At 32.8% G+C, this 24,248-nt stretch overlaps 3 protein-coding genes across 3 annotated transcripts; 1 reads left to right on the plus strand and 2 right to left on the minus strand.

Moving 5' to 3' along the window:
- Nucleotides 1–189: 189 nt before the first annotated feature.
- On the minus strand, nucleotides 190–11,448 carry LOC110871204 (sterol 3-beta-glucosyltransferase UGT80A2). The gene is made up of 14 exons (XM_022120101.2): nucleotides 11,032–11,448; nucleotides 9,240–9,442; nucleotides 8,921–9,154; nucleotides 8,533–8,644; nucleotides 8,101–8,271; nucleotides 7,894–7,957; nucleotides 7,331–7,388; nucleotides 7,059–7,236; nucleotides 4,078–4,208; nucleotides 3,062–3,164; nucleotides 2,862–2,938; nucleotides 1,818–1,865; nucleotides 1,575–1,724; nucleotides 190–667 (listed from the first exon to the last, which is right to left on the minus strand). The coding sequence occupies exons 1-14, from the start codon at nucleotides 11,216–11,218 to the stop codon at nucleotides 419–421; spliced, it is 1,965 nt and encodes a 654-aa protein (XP_021975793.1). The 5' UTR covers nucleotides 11,219–11,448; the 3' UTR covers nucleotides 190–418.
- A 3,099-nt stretch (nucleotides 11,449–14,547) lies between these two features.
- On the plus strand, nucleotides 14,548–16,332 carry LOC110925383 (protein FAR1-RELATED SEQUENCE 5-like). The gene is made up of 6 exons (XM_022169359.1): nucleotides 14,548–14,621; nucleotides 14,718–14,976; nucleotides 15,268–15,629; nucleotides 15,718–15,832; nucleotides 16,031–16,131; nucleotides 16,236–16,332. The coding sequence occupies exons 1-6, from the start codon at nucleotides 14,548–14,550 to the stop codon at nucleotides 16,330–16,332; spliced, it is 1,008 nt and encodes a 335-aa protein (XP_022025051.1).
- A 6,284-nt stretch (nucleotides 16,333–22,616) lies between these two features.
- LOC110925317 (protein FAM133-like) lies at nucleotides 22,617–23,790 on the minus strand. The gene is made up of 3 exons (XM_022169296.1): nucleotides 23,595–23,790; nucleotides 22,859–22,999; nucleotides 22,617–22,789 (listed from the first exon to the last, which is right to left on the minus strand). Exons 1-3 carry the CDS (start codon nucleotides 23,788–23,790, stop codon nucleotides 22,617–22,619), a joined length of 510 nt encoding a protein of 169 aa, XP_022024988.1.
- Between the last annotated feature and the right edge of the window lie 458 nt (nucleotides 23,791–24,248).

Genomic DNA, 24,248 nt, shown 5'->3' on the forward strand with positions numbered 1-24,248 from the left:
CAACGAGCTGCCTAACACTGGCTCATTAGTCCTGAAAAATTACAGTTTTGCCCTGAGCCCAAAATTACGGTCTTATCATCGTTTTTTTTTTTTTTCATAGCAAAATTATAGTAGTCTTTTTTTAATTGATTGAGAATTATTCGGCCATCGCCCCGCAACACGGGTGGGGCATCCACTAGTATAAGTATAAATCATAAACCAAAAATGTTCCAAGGAATCTGTTTCCATCCCTGTGCATAATCAGCCTAGTTATTATTTAAATACAATAAAAATGATTCAAAATACATATGGGCTATACAAATAACACAACAAATTAGCACACACAAATCCAACAATAAATGTTGTTCCTATGAATGCATACATACCAGCAAGCATGCATGGAGAGGCAAACACACAACATTTTATCTGTATTTTGGATTTAGGAACAGCCGAAACAACTCGATATTGAAAATGAACTCGAATGTTTGGGTGGTTGTGGAGATGATTGTTTGGGTGGTTTTGAAGATGGTTGTTTGGTTGGAGGTAGTTTTGAGGTTTTGGCTTTGGTTTGTGGAGGCTTTGCGTCGGGCATTTGTTGGGGAAGATGTTTTAAGAAGGCTTTAACCGCACCTTCTACCCCGTCCTCATTCTCCATTGCCTTAGCAAGTTCCACCGCTCGCTCCTTCACCTGTAACATTTCAAAAATCGGGATATGATGACAAAATGTCCTTAAATTGATTAAAAAGAAAACGATCTTAACCTATAACGTGTTGACACCTCATTATACGTGTTTTCCTTTTTGGAAAGTTTAAGGGTATTTTATTTTTATCATTCTAACATGTTTTTAGACCAAGTTGATATAAAGTAGCTCCCACATATATTATCCCTTTGTTACTCTACAATACAATGTTCCTTTTATTATCAACAAATTTACATTCTCTTTCTTATGAATAGGTCAAACTAGGTTATAATTTTTTAAAAGTGTCAAATGCGTCATATGGCAAATTTTGCTAAAATGTAAACACGTCAAATGGTTCGAACATGTTGAAAGTAGCACAAAACTGCAATGCATACAAATTCCTACATTGCGTTATTTAGAACATTAGATCATTATTGTAACTTGTAAGGGCGAAGAGCATAAAAAAGTAATCAACTTTGGTCAAACATAAAAAAGGGAATCATCGAACATTAAAAAAGAAAGAGTTAATTGCTCAGATGGTCCCTGTGGTTTCACGTTTAGTCCCCAACTTTTGGAAATAGCAGGTATGCTCCCTATGGTTTGTCATTTTGTTACTCGGATAGTCCCCTGAGTAAAGGGACTATCCGAGTAACAAAATGACAAACCATAGGGAGCATACCTGCTATTTCCAAACTAACTGACATCTACTCAGGGGACTATCCGAGTAACAAAATAACAAACCATAGGGAGCATACCTGCTATTTTCAAAAGGCAGGGACTAAACGTGAAAAAACATGAAACCACAGGACCATCCGGGCAATTAACTCAAAAAGAAAAAAAGAAAGTAATTTAAGGTATGGTCAACTTTGAAAGCTGGTAACTCGTAGCTGTAACAATAATATGAGGAGTTAGTTACCTTAGGATCTAGCATAAACTTAATGGCATCAACAAGCTTGTTAAGTGAAAACTGATCTACTGGTATCGGTGGCGGGCCTACACCTCTGCTGTGAACTCGATCTCCCCAAAAGGGTTGATCACCAAAGAATGGTACAATTGTGGTTGGACACTGCAGTACAGAAAGACAATCAGAAAAAAAGAAAAAAAAAAAAACTTGTTAACCACTTGTTTTCAAACGGCAGAACTTGTTAATGAATATTACCGCAGCCTTAAGACCAGCAGCTGTAGTCCCAGCACCCCCATGGTGTACCTGAAAGTATAAGAACAGTCAACTCTAGTAACATGAAACGACAAACAATACAGAAGTGTTCAGTAATACAACATTTTTAAGAAATCAGATCATATATGAAAATATGTGGAATGGCTCGAAATCCTACGGATTAGTGTTTAAATGTGTTCTAGATGGAAGTTTTAGTAAGATAAACAAATTCGGTAGAAATTTCGGCAGTATAACAACGTCATCACAGATTCATTAATACCGAAAGAGTTTACATCTTTAAGCTCAGGGAGAGAACACGCAGTTCGGTCTCCATCAAACCTAAAAACTCATCTTATCAACGCCTATACTCATGCGTTCAGAGCAGTGGCGAAGCTTGAGATTTCCGACCGAGGGGGACGAAAGTCACCGAACCTAAAAATTTCTATAAAACCGGGGGGTCGAAAACGTCTATACCCTATACGAAAACTACATACTCTCCACTACTGAGCGAAAAGTTCGAGGGTCAGCCGCCCCTTAGAAGCTTCGCCATGGGTTGGGAGCTTCAATGCATGACTCATGCGTTCTACTACAATCAACATATGACTATTTGGTTAAACGCATCACTCATGCATTGACTAAACTCATGCGTTAACATCTATCTAAAATATACATATACAACACACTATATCTAGCCTATTCGCACAGTAACGGACACACAAACATGCATCAACATTATAACATGTTTGCGATATTAAAGGTGTAAATTCTTAGATTATGCAAATGGATGGAGTATCAGGTGACATATGTTAAGGATTGCGAGTAGAGGTGGCAAATGGGGATTGCTATGGGTTGGGTTGACCAAAAATACTTCGTCCAATTGTTACTGTTTTTTTTTTGTAAATAATGTGTGTAAAATATGTTTACAGTAATTTTTATTACGAAAATAATCTAATATAGTGTTGCATCTGATTCAGATGACAGTATCTAATATAGTGTTGCATCGATGTAACACGGCAAACAGCATTGAAATTGGTTATGAAAACTCACCACAGCTGCACACTGTAAGAAAAGCCAGTCATGAGGTATGTTGTCTAACGGGTATACAAAATCCTTCGGCTCTTTCACTGGAGACACAAATGCAAAACGAGACAATCGTCTTTTTAGACATAGTTCCAAAAGCCAGAACAGAACACATATCATGAAAAGCGTAGACATTTTAAACATCAGCACGTAAGAAATGAACTTACAGTTACCAAGACCACCCCATCCTTTATTGATGATGCCTCTTTGTCCAGTAATTTCTAGAGCTTTAACAATTGTTTGTGTCATTTTCTCAGGCTCTTGAACAGGCTGACAATTGATAAGTTAAATTGTTTAACCTCACTATTATTGAATAAATTTGACCTTAAACACTTTTCTCCAAAAAAACTTAAAACTATTTGTAAATAATCATATCGCCACAGAATTTAAGCTGTTTCGATTACAATCCAAACTTTTGAGAAAAAGAAATAGGTTTATGCATTACAAATACACTTTGGGCAACCGGCAACCTTTGACCAATATCTTCTTATTTCACCCATTTGACCAGACATAACCCAAATCGACCCATTCATCAGTAAACGGGTCGACTTTTTTGCATGTACTACTAACAAAAAAACTAGTGAGAAAAAAATTAAAGAGTTAAATGCTCGGATAGTCCCTGTGGTTTGCCCCTTTTTCACCTTTAGTCCCTAACCTTCTAAAATTACAGCTATAGTCCCTAACTTTTCAATTTTCGTTCCCGGATAGTCCCTGTGCCTAACATCAGTTAGTTTTCTCAGTTAAGAGGGTGTGAAATGACAAAAATACCCCTTCCTTAAAAAGGCCAAACCACAGGGACTATCCGGGCATCTTCTTCATCAAACTAAATCATTACTTCACTTTCCGGCCACTCTGTTTTTCCGACTCTTCGACAAACCACAGGGACTATCCGGGCATTTAGCTCAAAATTAAAATAATCTCTCCTAAGGCTGCATATAATTCATATTCTATATGATTATAACAAATCCTGCATGTGAATGTGTGGAAGATGTTTGATTATTGTATCCAAGTTGTTGAATCGTATATTACAGCAAATAAAAGGTAAGTTTTGGACACTGCAATGCGTGTACAATTTATTTACTTTATTGTTTATTGTGACTTCAGTATGCTTCTTTTTAATAAAGATTATATATATAAAAAAATTGATAGCATATGTATCATAAATCTATGAGAAAATACTCACAAGGCTTCCGAACCCAATGTAGATAGGCTTTGGACCAGCGTTAAGCCATTTTACAAGGTCTTCAGGAGGTTGGTAGTTTGATGCAAGATCGAGAAAGCAAAATCCAACTACATCAATTTTAGGCCCCCAATCTGCATTATATCAAAAATTAATCCCATAAAATGAGGCCTCGAATACATGCTGTTAAGGCATACATGCAACCTACTTAAAAAGCAATTTTTTATAATAATAAAATTTAAGAACATGCGATATCAATGCTAATAATAGAACTCGTATGTTCATAACCTATTGTCATATGTCAGTATGTCACAAGTATAGAAGAACATCCAAATGGTCCAAAGACGAAAACTTAGAAAAAATGAAACATGAGAGAGAAGGACCACACCAATGAACGATAAAAATAGAATACAAACAACTGACGCATGGTTCAACAATGAATCAGTTGTGTCTTGTTTATCCGAGTCAGAATCATGGTTGCAAAAGTCGCTAGGCGCTCCCTAGTCGGTCGACCGGGGAGTTGAGAGTACTCGGCCTAGGCGGAGAGTACTCGGGGAGTACTCGGACATGTTATATTATAAAGAAACTAGTTCTTGGAAATTAAATACATGTCAAATAACATAAATTTACTAATATCTATAACAAAATACGTGAAAATAATATCCATTCTTTAATATGATAGGCGTAGAAATTAAATTTTATTATTTTTAAAGTCAAACTCGGCCCAAGTTGACCTACTAGATACGATTTTGGCATCGGTTGACCGCGTTTGACCGATTCCAAGTAATTAGGCGGAGTCAAAGAAAGTCGCCTCGGCAGCCTACCTTGTAGCGACTACTCGTACTCGGCCTTGGCCCTTGGAAACCTTGTTTTACAACCATGGTCAGAAACAATCATACATTCGTTAACATTCAAGTTACATTTAAAGCAATGGATAATGAAGTGTGTTGAAAGTTGAAACTAAAGATAAATTACAGTGTATTTATGCAAACATGTAATTTTATCAAATTTCTAAAAACTTTTATAGAATATTTTAAACTTTATAAAAGTGACTTATAAATGATAAAAATCACTGGAAAGAATCTTAACTATGGTAAGAGGTGTTCTATTTGGGAAAATGGCTAACTCGTTCAGAATGATCCAGCGCCTTGATCAAAGGTCTGTTGCAAATAGAGCAAACTGAGCTAATGCTTTTGACCAATTGTTTTATATGCAAAGTTTAAGGTCTTTACTAAAACCAATTCAAAATTTGACTAAACACTACAGCTAATAATTTGTGTGAGAAAGTTTCTCAAGTCAGATTCCACCAGTTGGGTGTGGAGGCTTCTCGAAGGGAAGCTGGCCCTAACCGTAATCGGATAAAATTAGACACGTTACCTAATTTATGTTTTTCTTGTTCCCAAAGTTATTTACCTTACCCTAATTGTGTATTATAAATAGATGGGTAAGGCAGCATTATATGTTTTCATCACCACCAAAAGAGATAAAAGTATCCTAGTTGCAGCCCGTGGACATAGCCATGTAGGTCAGATTAGACCAAACCATGTTAAATCCCCGTGTTCTTTAATTTCTGTATTGTGATCGTGTGCGAATATCCAACACTACCATGGATCAACAGTGTGTGCTTTGTCAACTATTCGAAAAGGTTCTCTCACAATTCTATACAAGCAACCTTTTCTCAACCTTGGTTCCTAAAGTTGGTTAAATGATCAATAATCTTGTCTTTTTATTGAAAACAATCACTTATTGGGGTAAAATGAATGCCCATTGAATAACCCGTGGTAATTTATTGGACAATACGCTAGTGTTGATTCGAACTAGAATTTAACATTAGACTGTTTAGTCATGGAGGTAGAAAAACGGGTGGGTTGAGCAGATTAGATAACGGGTAAAGATGAGTTATGGTTAACACAGGTATTTTTATGTGTGGAACGAAACAGGTTGAGTTGGGCTGACTTGCCGATAATTTTGGTCTGACTTTATATTTTTGTACTAAACCAGTGTATTGAATTAGATTATCACCTATTTCAAACAAAACAATCTAGGACGTAAATTAATACATGTTTAGAACCTCTTGACCCGTTTAACCTGTTCAATAGGTCTACATGTTTCACTTTCAGCTAATAATTATAATAGTATTTTGACCTGCCGCGCGTTTCGGCGGCGTTGAAACTTAAAGTAACTCGAACTTATACCGTCTAATATTTGAGTCGTTCTCGAACAAAATTTACGTCAAAACGTAGACCAACTGAAAACGCACATGAAAATAAGCACGAAAACGTATAATATTTGACCTAACTCATTACCGAGAAAATTTACGTAGAAACGTAAACCAACTTGGATTTATAACGAAACGTACTTAAAATAAGCACGTAAGAAAATAGTGTTTTTTACATTAAAAAATGGTTCCACGCGTTGCAGCGGAGTAGAAACGTAAAGTAACTCGAATTTATACCGCCTAGTAAAAACGTATTATATCTGACCCGACTCGTTTCCGAACAAAACGTAGATCAACAAAAAAACGTACACAAAAATAAGCAAGAAAACGTTTTATTATATTTGACCCACGTGCATAAAAATAAGCACATAAAACTCGAGGGGGTCAAAGTGACATTTTACGAAGTATTTAGAAAACTGAGGGAGTGTAAGTGGCAATGCTAAAAGTTGAAGGGTTGAATACACAAAAAGAAGAAAAAAAACCATGGATGGCATTGTTGTAAATATGACAAAAAAACTATAAAAAATAGAGGTTGTAGACACCCTCTTTTATAATGATAATGATAATAACCATTGGACCCATTTTCAACCAAAAGAAGTTCATATTGATTGTGCAAGCCCAGCTCCATGTGGCCTTATCATCTTAACTACAGTCTAAAAGGAAAAGATCTACGGGATAATCATTAAGCAATACACCAGGGTTTAGAATACCCTAAACCAGCTTTAACTGAACTAATAATGTGTCAAGTAGAGTGCATGCAAATCACCTTTTGGTTTGGGAACAAGATGAGGACTCCAAATGTACCCATGTGGAATATTAGCCTCAGAGGCTTGAGAGCCACTTAAATACGTGACAGGCCGCAACTTTAACTTTTTCTTCCTAACATCATTTATCATGTCCCGAATTCCAAGCCAAATCAAAGAGTCAACTATTTGATATGACAGCTGCAACAACACATAAAATTATTTATGTAACTGTGCAGAAGTTACGTTAACAGAAAATAATTTTTTGATGTGGTAATTCAACCAATGAACTTACTCTATATCCAGCCGGTTGCTTGACACGAGATAGAGGATGAGGAAATTCACTTGTAGGCCTGATATGCAAAGTTAAAGTCACTTGTAAATCATACTAAGAAATCTTAACTACCCAGAAAACAATTTAAAAGAATACACTAAAAGCTAGAATCTCAAAGGGGTCAAATGAGTCGAGTCAAAAACTTTAGCTTAAAGGAGAACGGGTCAAAGGTTGAAAGTCACCTAAATCATTTAGGTTATTATCATCATAGTTTTGTTTTTTGGTATCATAACTAAAGCATAAATCATTTACACGGTAAATTATAAACAGACAACAGAATGTGTATCCTGGTCAGCCAATCAGACCCAGCCCGGCCTAAAAATGACCATATTCAACCCAAACTCGTTTGACCCGCTAGCCGACCCCCCCACCCCTGCTTGTCACCTCTACTAAGAGCCAAACTAAGTAAGATGTGTGATTGTTTATTAGACAGTTCTCTAACATGGCCCATTAACAGCTACTCGTGTATCAACCATTATGTTCCAAAAAAAAGCTGCCTGATGCAGTACCAGACAAGAACTTACGTCCAAGGCATTGTAAAAAATATATGAATGGGTATTTTCAGTGCCTCGGCAACATGTGTATGTCCTGAAACATAATCAAACCAATTAATGAGTATTTAATAAACAATATAATGCAATGTAATGTCATGGTTAAAAAGTGTAAAGGGATGTTCATTTAAGAAAACATAGTTATCACTGTATAAAAGATTAAGCAAGTCAGGTAGTTACCGTATGCTGGGGGATTGGCTATAATTGCATCAGCTTTAAACGGGATTCCAGTATCAATATCAGGTTCTTTGCATGCTGCAAGTAACGAAAAAATAATGTCTTTCATCTGACTCCTCTGAACAGGAATTTCTGAAGGACCAGAAGGCAAGAATCCTTTGTTTTTAACCATGTCTGCACATCATACACACACAAAAAAAAACTTGTCGATGAACGCAGGATATGAGAATTACACACATGCTTGTTTATCCCCATGAGATAATCTTGTGTAGAACTAAAATACTACGAGTAATCTAATCATAGCATGTATTAGCAATGCCCTTAGAGTTTTGATATCCACGAGATTCCGAAGCAAATCGGAAGATACTTATTAGTCACGTGTTTAGGGTCATCAATTTAAGAAAAAAAGGAGAGATAGATGCAATATCAACATACATTCAGCAAGAACTTTTGGATCGCCACCTAGGGGATAGAACTCCAATCCTGCAGTCAGTACAAATTCCTTGAAATTTGAATGCGTCGCTAGTCTAACGCGGTGACCATATTCCTGAAATAAAATCATCAGTGGAACATCATTTAACACGTATCATTTCACTCCATTACTAAATCATAATAAAGAAAACAATAAAAGAGAGAGAAGAAACTAAGTTAAGTACACCGATTAAATACAGACCAAAATTAACAAACATGATAGATGAAGAAATGTGAAAAAAGAAGAGCTTTTTTATCATAACATACCAACGTACATTTACTTTTGTCCAACGTGTCCATAATTTTCACTTTTGTTAAAAACTTATAATAGAAGATGAATTTAAGGGACCACCTGCAAACGCTTTCCGATTGCAACAAATGGTTGCACATCACCACGGGTTCCAACAATAAGAACTACTACTTGTAATGGTCTAAAATACCGAGGTTCTGATTCATTGGGATCTTCAGCGCATGCACCATAAATTTCACATGCATCCCCTAAAGCATTCAGTTCAGCATCTCCAGGTACCTCAAATTCAACAGTACCGTCGTCTTTTACTGTAGCAATTTTGTTCAATATTTGTAGCTGCAAGATTTAATATGTTCAAACAGAAATCACAAACATGAAAGTGTAGATGATCAAACAATTGCCAAATGGAAACACAATTTACCTTCTGATTTGCGGATAATTTTTCAGTAAATGACTGAGGTGTCTCTTCAGCAAGCATATTACTACGTCTAGGTCTTTCGGTTTTTGATTTTTCCAGCCTAAACGGGTCGGAAGACGACTCTGTCTTTCCAGCACTTCCTAATAGAAAACTCGAGATTTCTGATTGTAATTTACGCAATGTAGGCAAACTCCTGCCATCAGACCCTGCCACAGAAATAGCATATGGTTGTTTAAGTATCATCAACCGTACAAAATTCTAATAATTTGACACAAGTGAATTCAGCAACTTGGGGCTATTAGATGGTGCTTTGATGTTCTTCTCTTTACTTCTGGTTATTCCTAAGTTTATAGCATCTCTTAGATAATTATATTACAACCTACCCGAACAACAACGGTAATTTAGTTACAAGACCAGTTAACTGATTAAGTTTTGGTATCACTAAGAAAAAGATTACTAAAAAAAAGAAATAAGCAAGAGGGCAATACAGACAACTACTTTTACAGCTATCCATTTCAAGACTCGAGAAATAGTTAGTTTTTCAGTGATAACGTATAGTAGTAATGAGATCTTATTTTGAAGCGTGGTATTAATGAGTAATTAATAAACCAATCCTGGTCTTGAATGTAGAGTGAGTGCAATGCTTCTATCTATTTGACCTGATTATTTGAGATCCAAATAAAATCCGTGTCTTCTAGAGAAAACATATGAAGTCAAGACTCTGAAACTGTTTCCAGTCAGACATAACTACCAATCCACGTTTTGTCCCCTCAAACTCGGTTTCACTAGTTCAAATTATAATTCAGAAACTTGGAGTGGTGCCATTCTATTAAAGCCCTCTAAACAAAAACCTTAAGTAAATTGGAAGACATGTGCTAGTGCTATACAAGAGAAGAACAAGGATCGCTGCCAAATAAAAATCATTTAAAATTATTCACGTCTAGTAGCTGAACTACATCGAATACTTTCTTCTCATTATCTATTATTGTGGTTAGGGGTGTTCAGAATTCGATTCAGATTCGAAAAAATCGAAATTCGACTCGATTCGAATTCGAATATCATAGTTCGAATTCGAGTTGATTCGTTTTCGAGTCTAGCAATCGAATACGAATTTATGATTTTAAATTCGATTGTAGTAGTTTTAAAATATGAAAGTAAAATAATTTATTATTTAGGGTGAATTTGAATTAAATCGAATTTATTCGAATTCGGTTCGTATTCTATTCGAAGTCGAGTTTCGAATACGAAACGAATCGAATACGAATTCAGGTAAAAATAATAAAAATTCAAAAAAAATCGAAAATTCATTATTCGATTTGATGAACACCCCTAATTGTGGTTCATCCTATCCTACAACATTCACCAACAAAACAAAAACAAAAACCTAAAATTAGCAGAACTGAATAAAGTAATAATCTCATCGGGTGAAATCCGGTACTAAACTTACAAATAACTAGAGTAATTAATACTCTAAAGTTTTGAACTAGAGTGATTACACTACAATAAATCAATCAGAGTAATAAAAAACTACTCTCAAAAACCGTAGGTTAACAATAGGTACTATACTAATTATTTGTAAGCACCTTAAATCTCATATTCTCATTACAACAGCATTTATTTCACAGAAGTTAATTAGTCATCCTAATTCTATTATTATCATACGTATGCCCTAAGTAATCAATGATTTCGAATTTACTCAATAACCTAAACATTCCTCTCGATTTCCTACTACAACTAGCCACACAAACAAATCATCAACACAACAACAAACAACAAACAATTAAAATCAATAAACCTGAATAATCGCCGTTAGCAACCGCACCACCAGCAACAGCATCGTTTACTTTAACCTCTACTTCAGCTCCACTGCTGCTGCTACCAGCAACTTCCTTCTCAACCTTTCCAGAACCTTCTCCTGAACTCGAATAAGAAGAGCTCACCTGATCTTCCTTACGTACCGGTTCCGGCGATTTCTCCATCATCAACGGAACCACAACTTCTCCGATGCGAATACAGATGATTCTTCCGTTGCTTCCGATCCAGATCCAGTAAATACAGCTGCAAAAACCTCAAGTTCCGGTGAGTTTCTAGAGAAGAAAGATGAAACTCCGGCCTATCGTTGGAGTTACGGTGAGATGCTCCGATTCCGATTGTCGAACTGTGTGTGTGTGTGTGAGAGAGAGAGATGAATAACTGGAAGAACGAACAGTTACGGTCAACTTCGAGCGCGAAGGGGTATATTTGTAAATTTGGTTACGTAGAATCTTTTCGTCCAGAACATAAACCATTTTTTTTGGTTAAATTATTGTATTTTATTTGAGTTAAATGTCATTTTAGTCCTTGTAGTTTGGTCAAATAGCATGTTTAGTCTAAATGTTTCATTTTTCGTATGTGAATTCAAAAGGGTTTTACTGTTGCCATTTTAGTCTACTAGGTTAATTTCATTCATTTTTTCTGTTAACGAGAAGGGCAATTCGGTCATTTTATATGTAATTCTGTTAAATAGAAGGACAATTCCGTCATATAAAATGACCGAATTGCCCTTCTCGTTAACAGAAAAAATGGCAACGGTGAAACCTTTTTTGACCAACAAGCGAAAAATGAAACCTTTTGACTAAACTGACAAAATGGCTCAAACCACAAGGGCTGAAATGGCATTTAACTGAATTTATTTTATTATATTTTCAAATATGTTTGGAAATAATAATAACTAGATTTAAGCTCCTCCTGCGTTGCGGCGGGACGTAAAACTATGCTAAATAGCACTAATGTCACACCATCGTCAGCGACTACCAACATTGAGTCGATCCAGTACTCACACGTTGCGACGAACTTGTCAAACGAAAAAAATAAATGTACAACATTGAACCACACATGCATGTTGCGTCGTGTTAACTCGCATAATTTTGAACGAAACAAAAAAAAACGTTAAACGACACATGCACGTCGCGCCGTCTTAACTCGCAAAATTTAGAACGAAACGTAAAACTATAATTTCGAAAGATGAAAAGTATAGAGACCAAAGTTGAAGGTAAAAATATTCTAAGGTTAAATTGAAAATAATGAAATTTTTGAGTTAAAAGTGAAAAAAAAAAAAAAAAAAACAATTTATATTGGTTAAATTTGCAAAATATAAAAAGCTTTTGGGTTAAGGTTAAAAAATCAACTTTTTTTTTAAAACCCAAAAACATAAACATAAAGTATAACACCTTATCTACAAAATTGTTTCTAATTTATGGAATGTAAATAGTAAAAAAAGCTTTTTGACCTTTTTCGCTAAATTGTTTTGACCGTTACAGGTCGGTCAAAGATCGACACAATATATATATTTTTTAATCCATATTAATGTACTTGTCACATTTTTAATAACCTTTTTAATCTCTGCTCCCTTTTTCAACGAAATAATTACCTAACATTTTAATACCCTTTTTAATCTCTGCTCCCTTTTTCAACAAAATAATTACCTAACACAAGCGATCTACACAATTGAAAGAGTTTACGTCTTTACCGGCAAATTATGACACGACATACCACATGTTAAATACAAGTCACTTTCATATCTTTGAGATAATTGTATGGGAAAGACGATTGTCACATTTCCACAACTAGACATATTTAACCGATCAAATATAGACATTGGCTAAATTTGAAATATGTGGTGCCTCTAAAATAGATTTAAAAAAAAAAACACTCAAAAGGCTATGCAAATATTTATAACATAAAAAAAAGTTTACATTACCTTTTTGTTATTTAAATCATCCACATTATATTATTAGGGTGGAGATCAATTAGGAAGTTTATATTCGCTAAGAAGTATAGGAAGCAATCTTAGCCGTTCATCTGTTATTTTTAAAATTTTGGACGCATGGGCATTTTCGTCATTTTACATTATCATATCTTCTTTCTAATAGTATACTAGATTTTGTTACCTCTTCTCTTACTTCATCAATTTCATAAAAGAATTGAGATTCCTTAACCTTAAATCGCAATCGATCGCAAATTCAACTTTTTTCAAGCAATAATCTTGTTTCGCTTATCAATTCGATAACGTCAATGTCTTCTGCAGACTTTGTTGGTAAGTTTAGCTTCAATTTTGAGTAACTTTTTGTTATTTTGCCGAATTTCAATGTTTTACGTTTTATAATTCGTCTTTCCGTTATTAATATTTGATTTTTCATATGTTTTATTGTTATTGTAGTATAATTTAACTTAATTTGTTCGTTTTGTTTGTTCATCAGTTATTGCGTTTTAATGAACTTGTTGCGTTTTATAATTTTATTCACATTATATGCATACAGACTTTAAATTCGTAATTGTTCTAATATAAAGCACATAACTGTCATTGAGTACAATTTAACAGTTTTTTATTGTTTTACACATTGTTTTGTTTGTTTATCATTTGTTGCGTTTTACTGAACTTATTGCGTTTTATGCTTTTAACCACATCAGATGATATACAAACTTTAAAGGTTTGTATTTTTTCAATTTTGAATTACATATTTTAAGATTAACTCTAAAAACATGATTATATAAGAGGTATTGCATTTTATAATTATTTTGTTAATTGTTTCAGATCACATTTCCAAATGGGAGGAACGTGTATGCTTAAACAGTGGAAGAAAGTTTTACAAACCTAAAGTCAGTGGATCCATTAGACCTTCTGTTGGAATGTTTTTTAAATCATTTGATGAGGCTTTTGCGTTTTATCAGAGATATGCACTTGCTGTAGGTTTTTCTGCAAGAAAAAATACCTCTTGGAAAAATGGTGGTGGTTTAGTGAAAATAAGATATATTGTGTGCTCAAAAGAAGAATTTCATGTTAGCAAAGAAATAGATTCTGGTTCAGTTGATGAGAATAGTAAAAAGATTGTTAGACGTAATAGAGGTTCAAAAAGAGTTGAATGCAATGCTCATGTGAAATTAATATTAGAGAACAATAATATGTTTAAAATCTACTACTTTGAAGAAGAACATAATCATATCTTTGTTGAAGATGAAGATATTCATTTCTTGCCTGCTGCCAGAAGTATTGATTATGTTAAAGAAAGTTTTATATCTGGATTGTCTGCAATCAATATTGGGTCTGTTAAAGCATTCAATATTATGAAAACAATGTCTGGTGGTTTTGGTGAAGTTGGTGCTAGTAAAGTTGATTGTAAGAACTATAGAAGGGATTTGAATCTTTACATAGGAGAGTATGATGCAGAAATGGTAGTTAGGCGTCTTATTAGGAAAAAAGAATGTTCTCCTGGTTTCATATGTGATTATGTTATTGGTGATGATAGTAGATTGAAAGGACTTTTCTAGGCTGATGAGCAATCCAAAAACAAATTATACAGTATTTGGTGACATAGTAGGTTTTGATGCTACTTATAAACCAAACAAGTAAGTTTTTTTCATTTATTGCGTTATATATCCTATTGCGTTATATACTCCTTTTTTCTTTTGTTTTCTAATGCTTTTTTAATTTGTTTTATGTAGATATGATTTGGTTTTTGTACCATTTACTGGGATTGATAATCATTTTAGGAATGTCACATTTGATGGTGCATTACTTGGTTCTGAGACTGCAGGTTCTTATCGATGGCTTTTAAGGTGCTTTGTTAATGCTTTTGGAAATGAGCCTAAAGTTGTTGTTACTGATCAAGATGCTGCAATGAAGAGAGCTATTAAGGATGTTCTTCCAAGAAGTAGACATAGGTTATGTATGTGGCATATATGGGAGAAATTGAAGACAAAGGTATTAAACTGCGTTTTATGATCTATTAAACTGCAATTTTTATATAGGTTTTTTTGTTGGGTTTTATGTATTATACAACAAGATCCCCAAACATTTTTATCAATATAATTGTGTTTTAATATATCAACACAATTGTGTTTTATCAATAATGTATTAGTTTTATCATTTTCATAATATTGCGTTTTATTAGAAGAATAAATGAAAATATGTTATGATATTATAAACTGCAACTTTTTATATAGTTTAAATTATTGCGTTTTATGTTTAATAATTTTATTGCTTTTTATACAGGTTGGTCCTGTTTTGTCATCCAATATTGACTTTAATACAAGAATGACTCGTGTTGTTTGGGATGATACTATTATTCCAGAAGATTTTGAAACTGAGTGGCATTCAATAATGTCTACTTTTGGATTGGAAAATCATGAATGGTTAAAAGATATGTACGATCTTCGATTTGATTGGATACCCTCTTATTACCATGGAGAGAATTTGGCTGGTCTTATGCGTACTACGTCTAGATGTGAAAGCGAGAATTACTTCTTTGGTCAGTTTTGTAATCCAAGATGTACACTTGTTGAATTTTTCACTCATTTTGAGACTGCAATGGATTTTCAAAGGCATGAACATAGGAGGAATGATCATGATACAAGGTATATTCAGTCTAAGACCTGGAGTGATTTTGTATTGGAGAAATAAGTATCAGAAATATATACCAAAACAATTTTTAAAGATATTCAGATTGAAATTGATGCTTCCATTACAAAGTGTATATCAAAACTCTCATGATACTATGGGTGATGTTCAATATTATGAAATAAAGGATTTCAAACAGCCATGCACATCTTTATTCAAGGTATTTTTTTTTAAATTAATATTGTTTTAAACATCTATTGCGTTTTATTTTTTCCACCATTTGTTGCGTTTTATCATAAAGTTTATTGCGTTTTAACATTATATGATCATATACTAAATTTCTTTATTATATTTATTATTCATTGCATTTTATATTACATTTCATTAATTTTGTATAGTTTTTTAATTTTATTTACAGGTTGAATACAGTAAACAGGAAGATGGTTTAAGTATAAGTTGTACTTGCAAACGGTTTGAACAATTTGGTATATTGTGCCGGCATATATTTTATGTTATACGGTATGATGATATAACTGTTTTTCCTAGAAGATATGTTCTTAGATGAGATATGTTGTTTCGAATGGCTCAATTCATTGCAATATTCGGTTTGATGAAATTGGTAGGAATAGTGAAATTGATAAAGTTTTTAGAGAAATCGTTGTAGCAAATAAATATGTGGTTAATAGGTTGGTTGGGGATTTAGATGAGTTGTGTCGTTAAAGAGATCATATTAAAGGTTATATTGATTAAGCGGATGAGGTTATGGTTGTTGCGACCTCCTAGTCGCAAAGATAGGTTTGCTGATATTGGAGGGAGCATTGAAAAGTCGGATTCTATGATTCGTGTCCAGATAAAAATAAGGACAAAAGGATACAGTGTACAAAAAAAGGATTAAGTCTAATCGTGAGATTGCAATTCAAAAATCATCAAAGATCCAGAAATCGTGTCGTGTATGTGGTGGAAAAGGACATAACAGTCGCACGTGTAAAGAGAAGGTTTCTTCTAATGCTATAGGTTCTAGCAATACAATGTAAGTATGTATAAAAATTCTGATAGAACAAAAAAGAAAAAAAATTATTGCGTTTTATGATGTATAGGTTTCAGCTCTTTTTGTTATTGCGTTTTGTGATATCCTACATAAGTATCAGCTATTTTTTGGTTAATTGCGTTTTATAATAACAACAGTCTATTGTTATTGTGTTTTATACATACAACATTATAATGCAAGGGTACCCTATAAATATTGCGTTTTATGATAACACATATCAAATTAAAAATGAAAAGCAAGTGGATATCTTAAATATTGTGTTTTATAGATGATGAAAGTTTAAAACAAAGATGATGATTACAAACCACAAAACTAAATAAAAATTACAAGCAAGATCAGATTCATGGATCAAAGTTTGTTTCTTCTTCAGATGAGTACCTTAAGCTTCCATTAGGGATTTCCTCATCACTTTCAGATTCCGTCCAAAGTTCAACCTATGAGACAACTGCCTTTTGAAGCTTCTCTGCAAATTTGCTTCCAGAGTTGTTGATGATTGGTATTTCAGATAACTGCTTCAAAAAGGTTATATCCTTACTGGAAGATATGTCCTTTGGGTCGTATATCTCTACATCACCATCGTCCCAAGTCACTGAAACTTTGAAAGTTTCCTCTATGAACTCCCAAGATGTAACTTGGGTTTCATTAACTGCAGTTTGATTCGGATTTCCATATCTTTTGTGTAGAATTATGAATAGTGCTGTTGTCTGATTTATGTAACAAGCAGGTGGTATTCCTATTTCATTCATCCTTCTTAACACATTCTCATTGCAGTTTTGAAGAACAGACGCAATGGAATAGTATCTTATTTTTTGCCATCAAGAAATTGAAGAACGATTTGTTCTCTTTGAACCCACCAAACTGAGAGTTGTTGATTAGCCATTTAGGGTTTTTTGTGTGTGTTTGTGGTTGGGTATTTTGGTGTATGAGGAATGTGAATATAATTTAGGGTTTTTGTTCTTATATAATGGATTTGTAGAGGGATTGTATCAAGTGTCGTAATAATAAAAATGATTATATTTTTAGTTTTTTCTTTGAATTGATTGTTCAATCATACAGTATTTTATCAGGAATCCAAAAGGCTTTTTAAGGCTTTTTGTCTTATCAATTTCTTTTGTCATTAAGCTGTCAGTTTTTTTTTTGCCTTATCATTTCCTCATTTATTATTATTTTATTTTATAACATTGCGTTTTAGAAAGAGTATAAAATAGTAGTTTTTTGATTGTCATTATTGTCATTAAGCCTTTATTTTTTATGGGTTACAAAAACAGTAAAAAAACATTTATTGCGTTATAAAGATGTATTGCGTTATATGTTTTGGACATCAATAATTAGGAAACTGTTTGTATTGCGTTTTAGAATAAATAACTTAAGTCAAACAACAAATAAAGAGACAATGTTGACTTATAGCATATTATTAAAATGTTGCGTTTTATAATATGACAAAAAGAAAACAAGTGTATAAAATAAAATATTGCCTTTTAGCATAATAGCATTTCAATATATATGTACCCTTTCTTTTAAACATATTATTTAAAATTTTTATTGATAAATTGTACAAATTTTAAAAATATCAATTAAATCTTGAAGCATTGCGTTATATGATGATAAATGAAAAATAAAGACATTGCATTGCGTTTTAAAATAACAAGCAATAAGAAGCATTTTTAACTCTAATTATATGTTTTAAACAAAATATACCAACAAAATAATGCGTTATATGATAAATTAGAATAAAAGACAAAATATTGCGTTTTATAATAAGTAGCATATATAAATCAAAGTAAACCAGCAAAAGCAAGCCTCTTTTTAATCCTCTCTAAACTAGTGTCATAAGATTGTTTTTTAAGCTTTGCACTGAGGTTCCGAAACTTCTTTGAATCCTCAATAACAAAATCTTTGCGTTCGTTGATATCGTGCAATAATATCTTTGTGATAAACTTTCTTCTTAAATCTTCAAGTTGTGATTTCTGCTTGCTGACATGTGTTTTACCCTTGTCGATAATTGCAGGTTCTTCATCTTCCTCATGAAACCCACAATCCCATTTTTCGGCTTCTTCACTATTATAACATTCCATATGACGCATACACAATATTCCACAGTCAATGTCGTTATTTTTTGTCCTCTATTTCATCTCCATTCTAACAGGTTTTATGCCCTTTTATATTATCTGCATTTTGATGACCAACAGATTTGAGGTAACCTGCTAAAGCATTCCTCTACAGAAAAAAAAAACAAAAAGACTAGGTGGTTTATATTGGGTTTTAAAAGCATAAGTCGGAAAACTTACTGTCTTTAAAGGCACATCCCCATATTTTTGTTTATTTGTGACCGCTTTCGCACTGTTGTCAATGATGAATATTTCTTTATCTTCAAGATTGAATGAGATCACATAGAAATGCTCTACTTGGAGAATCGGGACAATGATAATTTTAAAATTGTTTATGCTTTTTAACTTTGCACCTTGAAGAATCTTTTCTATGTTCTCGGTGAACTCTTCTATCATTTTTTCTTTCTTTTCATTCAATGATAAATCCTGCATAATAATAAACAAATTAAATTATTAATTGCGTTTTATGAAGGTAATAAAACATACAGTTGCGTTTTATAAAACTATATTCAAACAAACTATACATTGCGTTTTATGAAAGAAATAAACTGACAATTGCGTTTTATATAACTTTATTCAATCATACTACAAAAAACTTCATTAAACATATATTATTTGTATAAAACAGACAAATTGCGTTTTATAGATCTTACCAGCATTCTAATAGTACAGAAAAATCTTGGAGTTTTGTTGTCTTTCGATCTTCTTTTTTCTTCTTCGTTCAAAATATATGCCCAACAATTGATTACTTCTCCTGTTATTTCCAATCCTGGCCTCATTGTTTCTGCAGCATATCTCGACAGAAATACATGATCGTTAATTTCAAAAAGAGTGTCCCTGCAAAAAAAAAATAATAATTAAATTATAATATTTTGATTTTTTGTTTTGTGTTAGTGTATATAAATGATTTTGTACGTTATTTCTCCTTCTGCATGGAAAGCATATCCCGATATGTTGTTTTCGTGTGCCGTTCTTGCTTCGTTCATTGTTATTTGTCTTTGATAGTATGGTGAACATAATGCTTCTGCAACATTTTTCTGTCGATCTGGTCGTACTATCTTTGTGATTATTTCTTCTGTTTTGTTGATATCAGTTGTTGGTTGTTCTTCCTGAACAGGTTTTGCAGGTGTTTTATAGGATCTTCTTGTGGGTTCAGGAATGATGTGTTTTGAATCAGATTACTGATTTCTTTTTCAGTGTTTTGTTCTTCAATTCTATCAAACATTGTTTGTATCCCAGTAATTTGAACAGAAGTTTCAACTTCTTTTTCGCTTGTTTTATTTTCAGATTCTGTTTGATTTTCGGATTGTGTAGCGTGGCGAGTAGTATCATCTTTCACTTCATTTTCATCCACATTTGAAGACAACTGAGAAATTTTCAAATCAAAGGATGGTACCTCATCATTTTGATTTTTTTTATTTGATTTTTTTCTGCTTCATCTGTCTTTTCGATTATCTCCAACATTAATGATGGAGTTTCTTCGCTAAAAGATGATTGTACCAATAAAGGGTTTTCAATGTGTGTTTGCAGACTTGATGTAGGTTCTTTCTCAATGATTTTTTCTGGATTTGAGGATTGGTCTTCAACTGTGTTATCTTCATTGCGTTTTGTAGCATCATCATTGCGTTTTACAGTCAATGGAGATGAAATGAGTTGATTTTCCGTGTCTTCATTTTGGCTCAAATTTAGAAATCTTGATGGTGTTTCGATCAGAGTTGAATCAATACTAACTTTCTTGTGCTTTTTAGCTTGATCGTTGAATTTTTCAATCAATGAAGCCCATTCATTTACTTTGTTACGAACAATTTCACTATTTGGATATTCTTCAATGATCTCATCTATGTGTGATTGGATGTTTTCGAAAACTTCTTCAAATCCTTTAAAATGAAAATCTAAAGCAGTCACAACATATTCTTCATTTGATTTTTTTCCTTCAATGTTCTTCATATTTTCATCGCCACTTTTTGTTGAATGAATGTCAGAAAGACCTTCACTTTGATTTTGTGGTGGCATGAAATTACGCAATCGGCATTGACTGTCTACCCACAATTTATCTTTATTTCCTTTTGATGGTTTTATGAAGAATTGCCCCCATGATCCTCCACTTTCTGTTTGTGTTTTTTCAGTTTCAATGGTTTTAAGTTGGCTGTTTTGAGCATCATCTTATTCAATCCAGTCTATTGCAACTTTAAGTAAGGTGTTTCCATCTTTTATCTCTTCTGAGTTGATTTGGATGTCTGGTTGTTCTTGAACATCGTCTTCATCTTTTTCTTCAGATTCATCTTGACAAATTTCTTCATTTTCATTGTCGGATTCAGATGGATAAATATAAAATTCATCCTCCTCCTCCTCTTTCTTTTTTTCTTTATTCTTTCTTACATTTTTCTCTTTTTTCTTTTTATCCTTTACAAGATCTCTCTCCTCATTTAGCGCAACAATTTCTAATTCATCTTCAAATTCTTGCAATGTTGTAGAGTCAATTTTATCTAGAGAGAACTCTTCAGTGTGTTCAGCATCTTCAAATCCTTTTTTTTGTAAGCATATAGAATCTGTATGAATCATTGCGTTTTAAAACAATACTCAATACTAATTTTGTTGCGTTTTATAATATAAATCATTGTAAACAACTTACACAACTAATTTTTTGTAACTTTATATATATTGCATTTTAAAGAAGCATTGCGTTTTAATCAAGCATATTTTGAACAAAGCATATCAACATGTTATTGCGTTTTGTACCTTTATAAACGTTGCGTTTTAAACAAACCAACAAATAATATAAACAAGTCATTGGTTTTTGTAACTTTATATACATTGCACTTTAATCAAACATATTTTAAACAAATAATATAAACAAGCAGCCTAAACAAGCATTCAACATAATATGTAGCAATAATGCAAGATCAGATTTCATACCGCTAACAATCCAATAGGTCCATTGCTTTTTAATTCATAACAATCCAATAGGTCCATTGCTTTTTAATTCAAACTAATATGTTGCGTTTTATAATATAAATCATTGTAAACAACTTACCCAACTAATTTTTTGTAACTTTATATATATTGTGTTTTAAACAAGCATTGCGTTTTAATCAAGCATATTTTGAACAAAGCATATAAACATGTCATTGCCTTTTGCTTTATAAACGTTGCGTTTTAAACAAACCAACAAATAATATAAACAAGTCATTGCGTTTTAATCAAACATATTTTAAACAAAGAATATAAACAAGCAGGCTAATCAAGCATTCAGCATAATATGTAGCAATAATGCAAGATCAGATTTCATACCGCTAACAATCCAATAGGTCCATTGAAGAGCTAGTCATTTCCAGGCCATTGTCTTCTTGTACGCCTTAAAACATTCAGAATATATTCACACCAATTAAAATCTTGGGTTTTTTTTGTCATTTTTCATCGATGGCAAGAATCTTTGGTTAACATTACTACTTTGCATTGCCTCTGCCATGACCGTAAAAAATATAACCAAGAAGTTTAGTTTGAACAGTCTTCCAAGCTCATTTCTTGATTTTAAATATTTAATCAAGTTGGCAGCATACATTCTCTTCAAAATATCTTTGCTGAATTGACCGCGTCAGAATTTAATTATAGGATCAGTTTCTTTTGGTCTCAATTTTTCCTCAATCTTTGTTTTTCCATTTGGTATTTGAAATACCTTTTGGATCAATTCAGCTGTGATCTTAATCTTTTCATCTCCAGTATTTATCTCATCATTTTCAGCATCAAAGTTTTTTACCAGCCAATATCCGAATTTATGTGGAACTGATTGCAACTTGAATGATAGTATGCTGCCAAACCCTATTTCTCTAACAACTTGAGTGCACATCTTATGTTGATTTTTTTCCGTCGTAATCGTAATATGGTTGTTCTTCTAGTTGTTCTTCTGGCTGTTCTTCTGTTTTATCTTTCTTCAATGATCTCTTTGTTTTTGGTTCTGCCTTTTCCTTCTTCTGATATTTTGTCTGTTTCACTCTTGGTGGTGGATCAACAAAATCATCATCTGACACATTCAAGTGTTTTAGAAACATATATTTTTCAAAGAAATTATGTTTAATGCGTTTTATGTTACCTGAATTTACTTGTTGTTGTTCAGAAGTATGCAGAACTATAGCTCGACTAGAATTTTCATCTTTTGAAACAGAATCTGTATCTTCTGAAGATTCTATCACCACTTTCTTTCTTCTCCTTTTTTTTTCCTCTTGTTTTTTATCTTTAAACAGAATAATGAAACAATTTCAATTAACAAATTTAAGATAAAACGCATTAGCTAACACTATAAAGATAAAAAGCAGTAGTTCACAGGTTTAAGATAAAACGCAATACTTTACATCATATTAAATTAATTCAGCAAATTAACATTACATAATCTTATTTTGTTTTTTTATAATATTTTAAATTAAAACGCATTAGTCAAGAAATAAAAATGCATTTGATACAGTATTAAGATAAAATGCAATAGTTAACAACACATGTATCTCAGCAAATACAAAGATAAGATAAAACGCAATGTTTTAATATTCGATTACAATTATCATAAAAATAATCTCTTTGTTTCTGCTAATTTTTTTAAGATAAAACACATTAGTTCACAATATATAAATCCCATAAAAACATTAGCACCTTAGGTCATAGTTTTAACATAAAACGCAACGCAGTCTCTAATAACAAACCTAATTAAGCACTTTCAAAAATAAGATAGGGATAAGATATCACTCATAAACAATTTTTGGGAAGGGATAAGGTATATTAGGTCTATTGCGCTTTATAAAACGTAAGTTGAATACAGTTAAAAACCAAAAATATACCATTATCAGAAATCTCTTTGCGTTTTCTACTAGTTTGTTGTTTCATTGTTGATTTTCGGCTAATGTTTCCTTGTTGATCGATGTTTTCTTCAACTGATGATGTTTTTGGCTTCTTTGATGATTTAGGGTTTTGAGATACAGATTTCTTTTCAGAAACTCGAAGGTAAACCTTCAAATTATCTCTCGATGACGCCATGAACTTCAATGGAGTTTGATTTTCTCAAATTTCTGTATGTGTGTGTTCGTTCAATGGAAGCGTAAAACGTAATGAACTTTTTTTCGAAGGGTTTCTGTGTATATTGAACAGCGGTTACATTTACAATTTGATGATAATACCCTTGAATGCCCGGAGAACGTGTTTAAATGACAGTTTTTAATTTGATTTTAATCTCGACCGTTAATTGTGCAATTGGACGATCATAATTGCTTCTTATTCTTCCTAGTGAAATAAACTTCCTATTATATCTTAACCCTATATTATTATAATGATAATTATATAATAACTATTTATGAAATTAAGAGTTAATAGATCGACCTGAACTATTTTAAGTCGATGATGTAGTTGCAGCTTGATCTCATATTTGTTCGGCAACCACCTACCAATGTAAAGTAAGAGATGTAAGTCTGATCTAGTGAGGTTTTTCTCATCGCAAT

Source organism: Helianthus annuus, chromosome 1 (assembly GCF_002127325.2).
Source record: "Helianthus annuus cultivar XRQ/B chromosome 1, HanXRQr2.0-SUNRISE, whole genome shotgun sequence".
Lineage (NCBI taxonomy): Eukaryota > Viridiplantae > Streptophyta > Magnoliopsida > Asterales > Asteraceae > Helianthus > Helianthus annuus.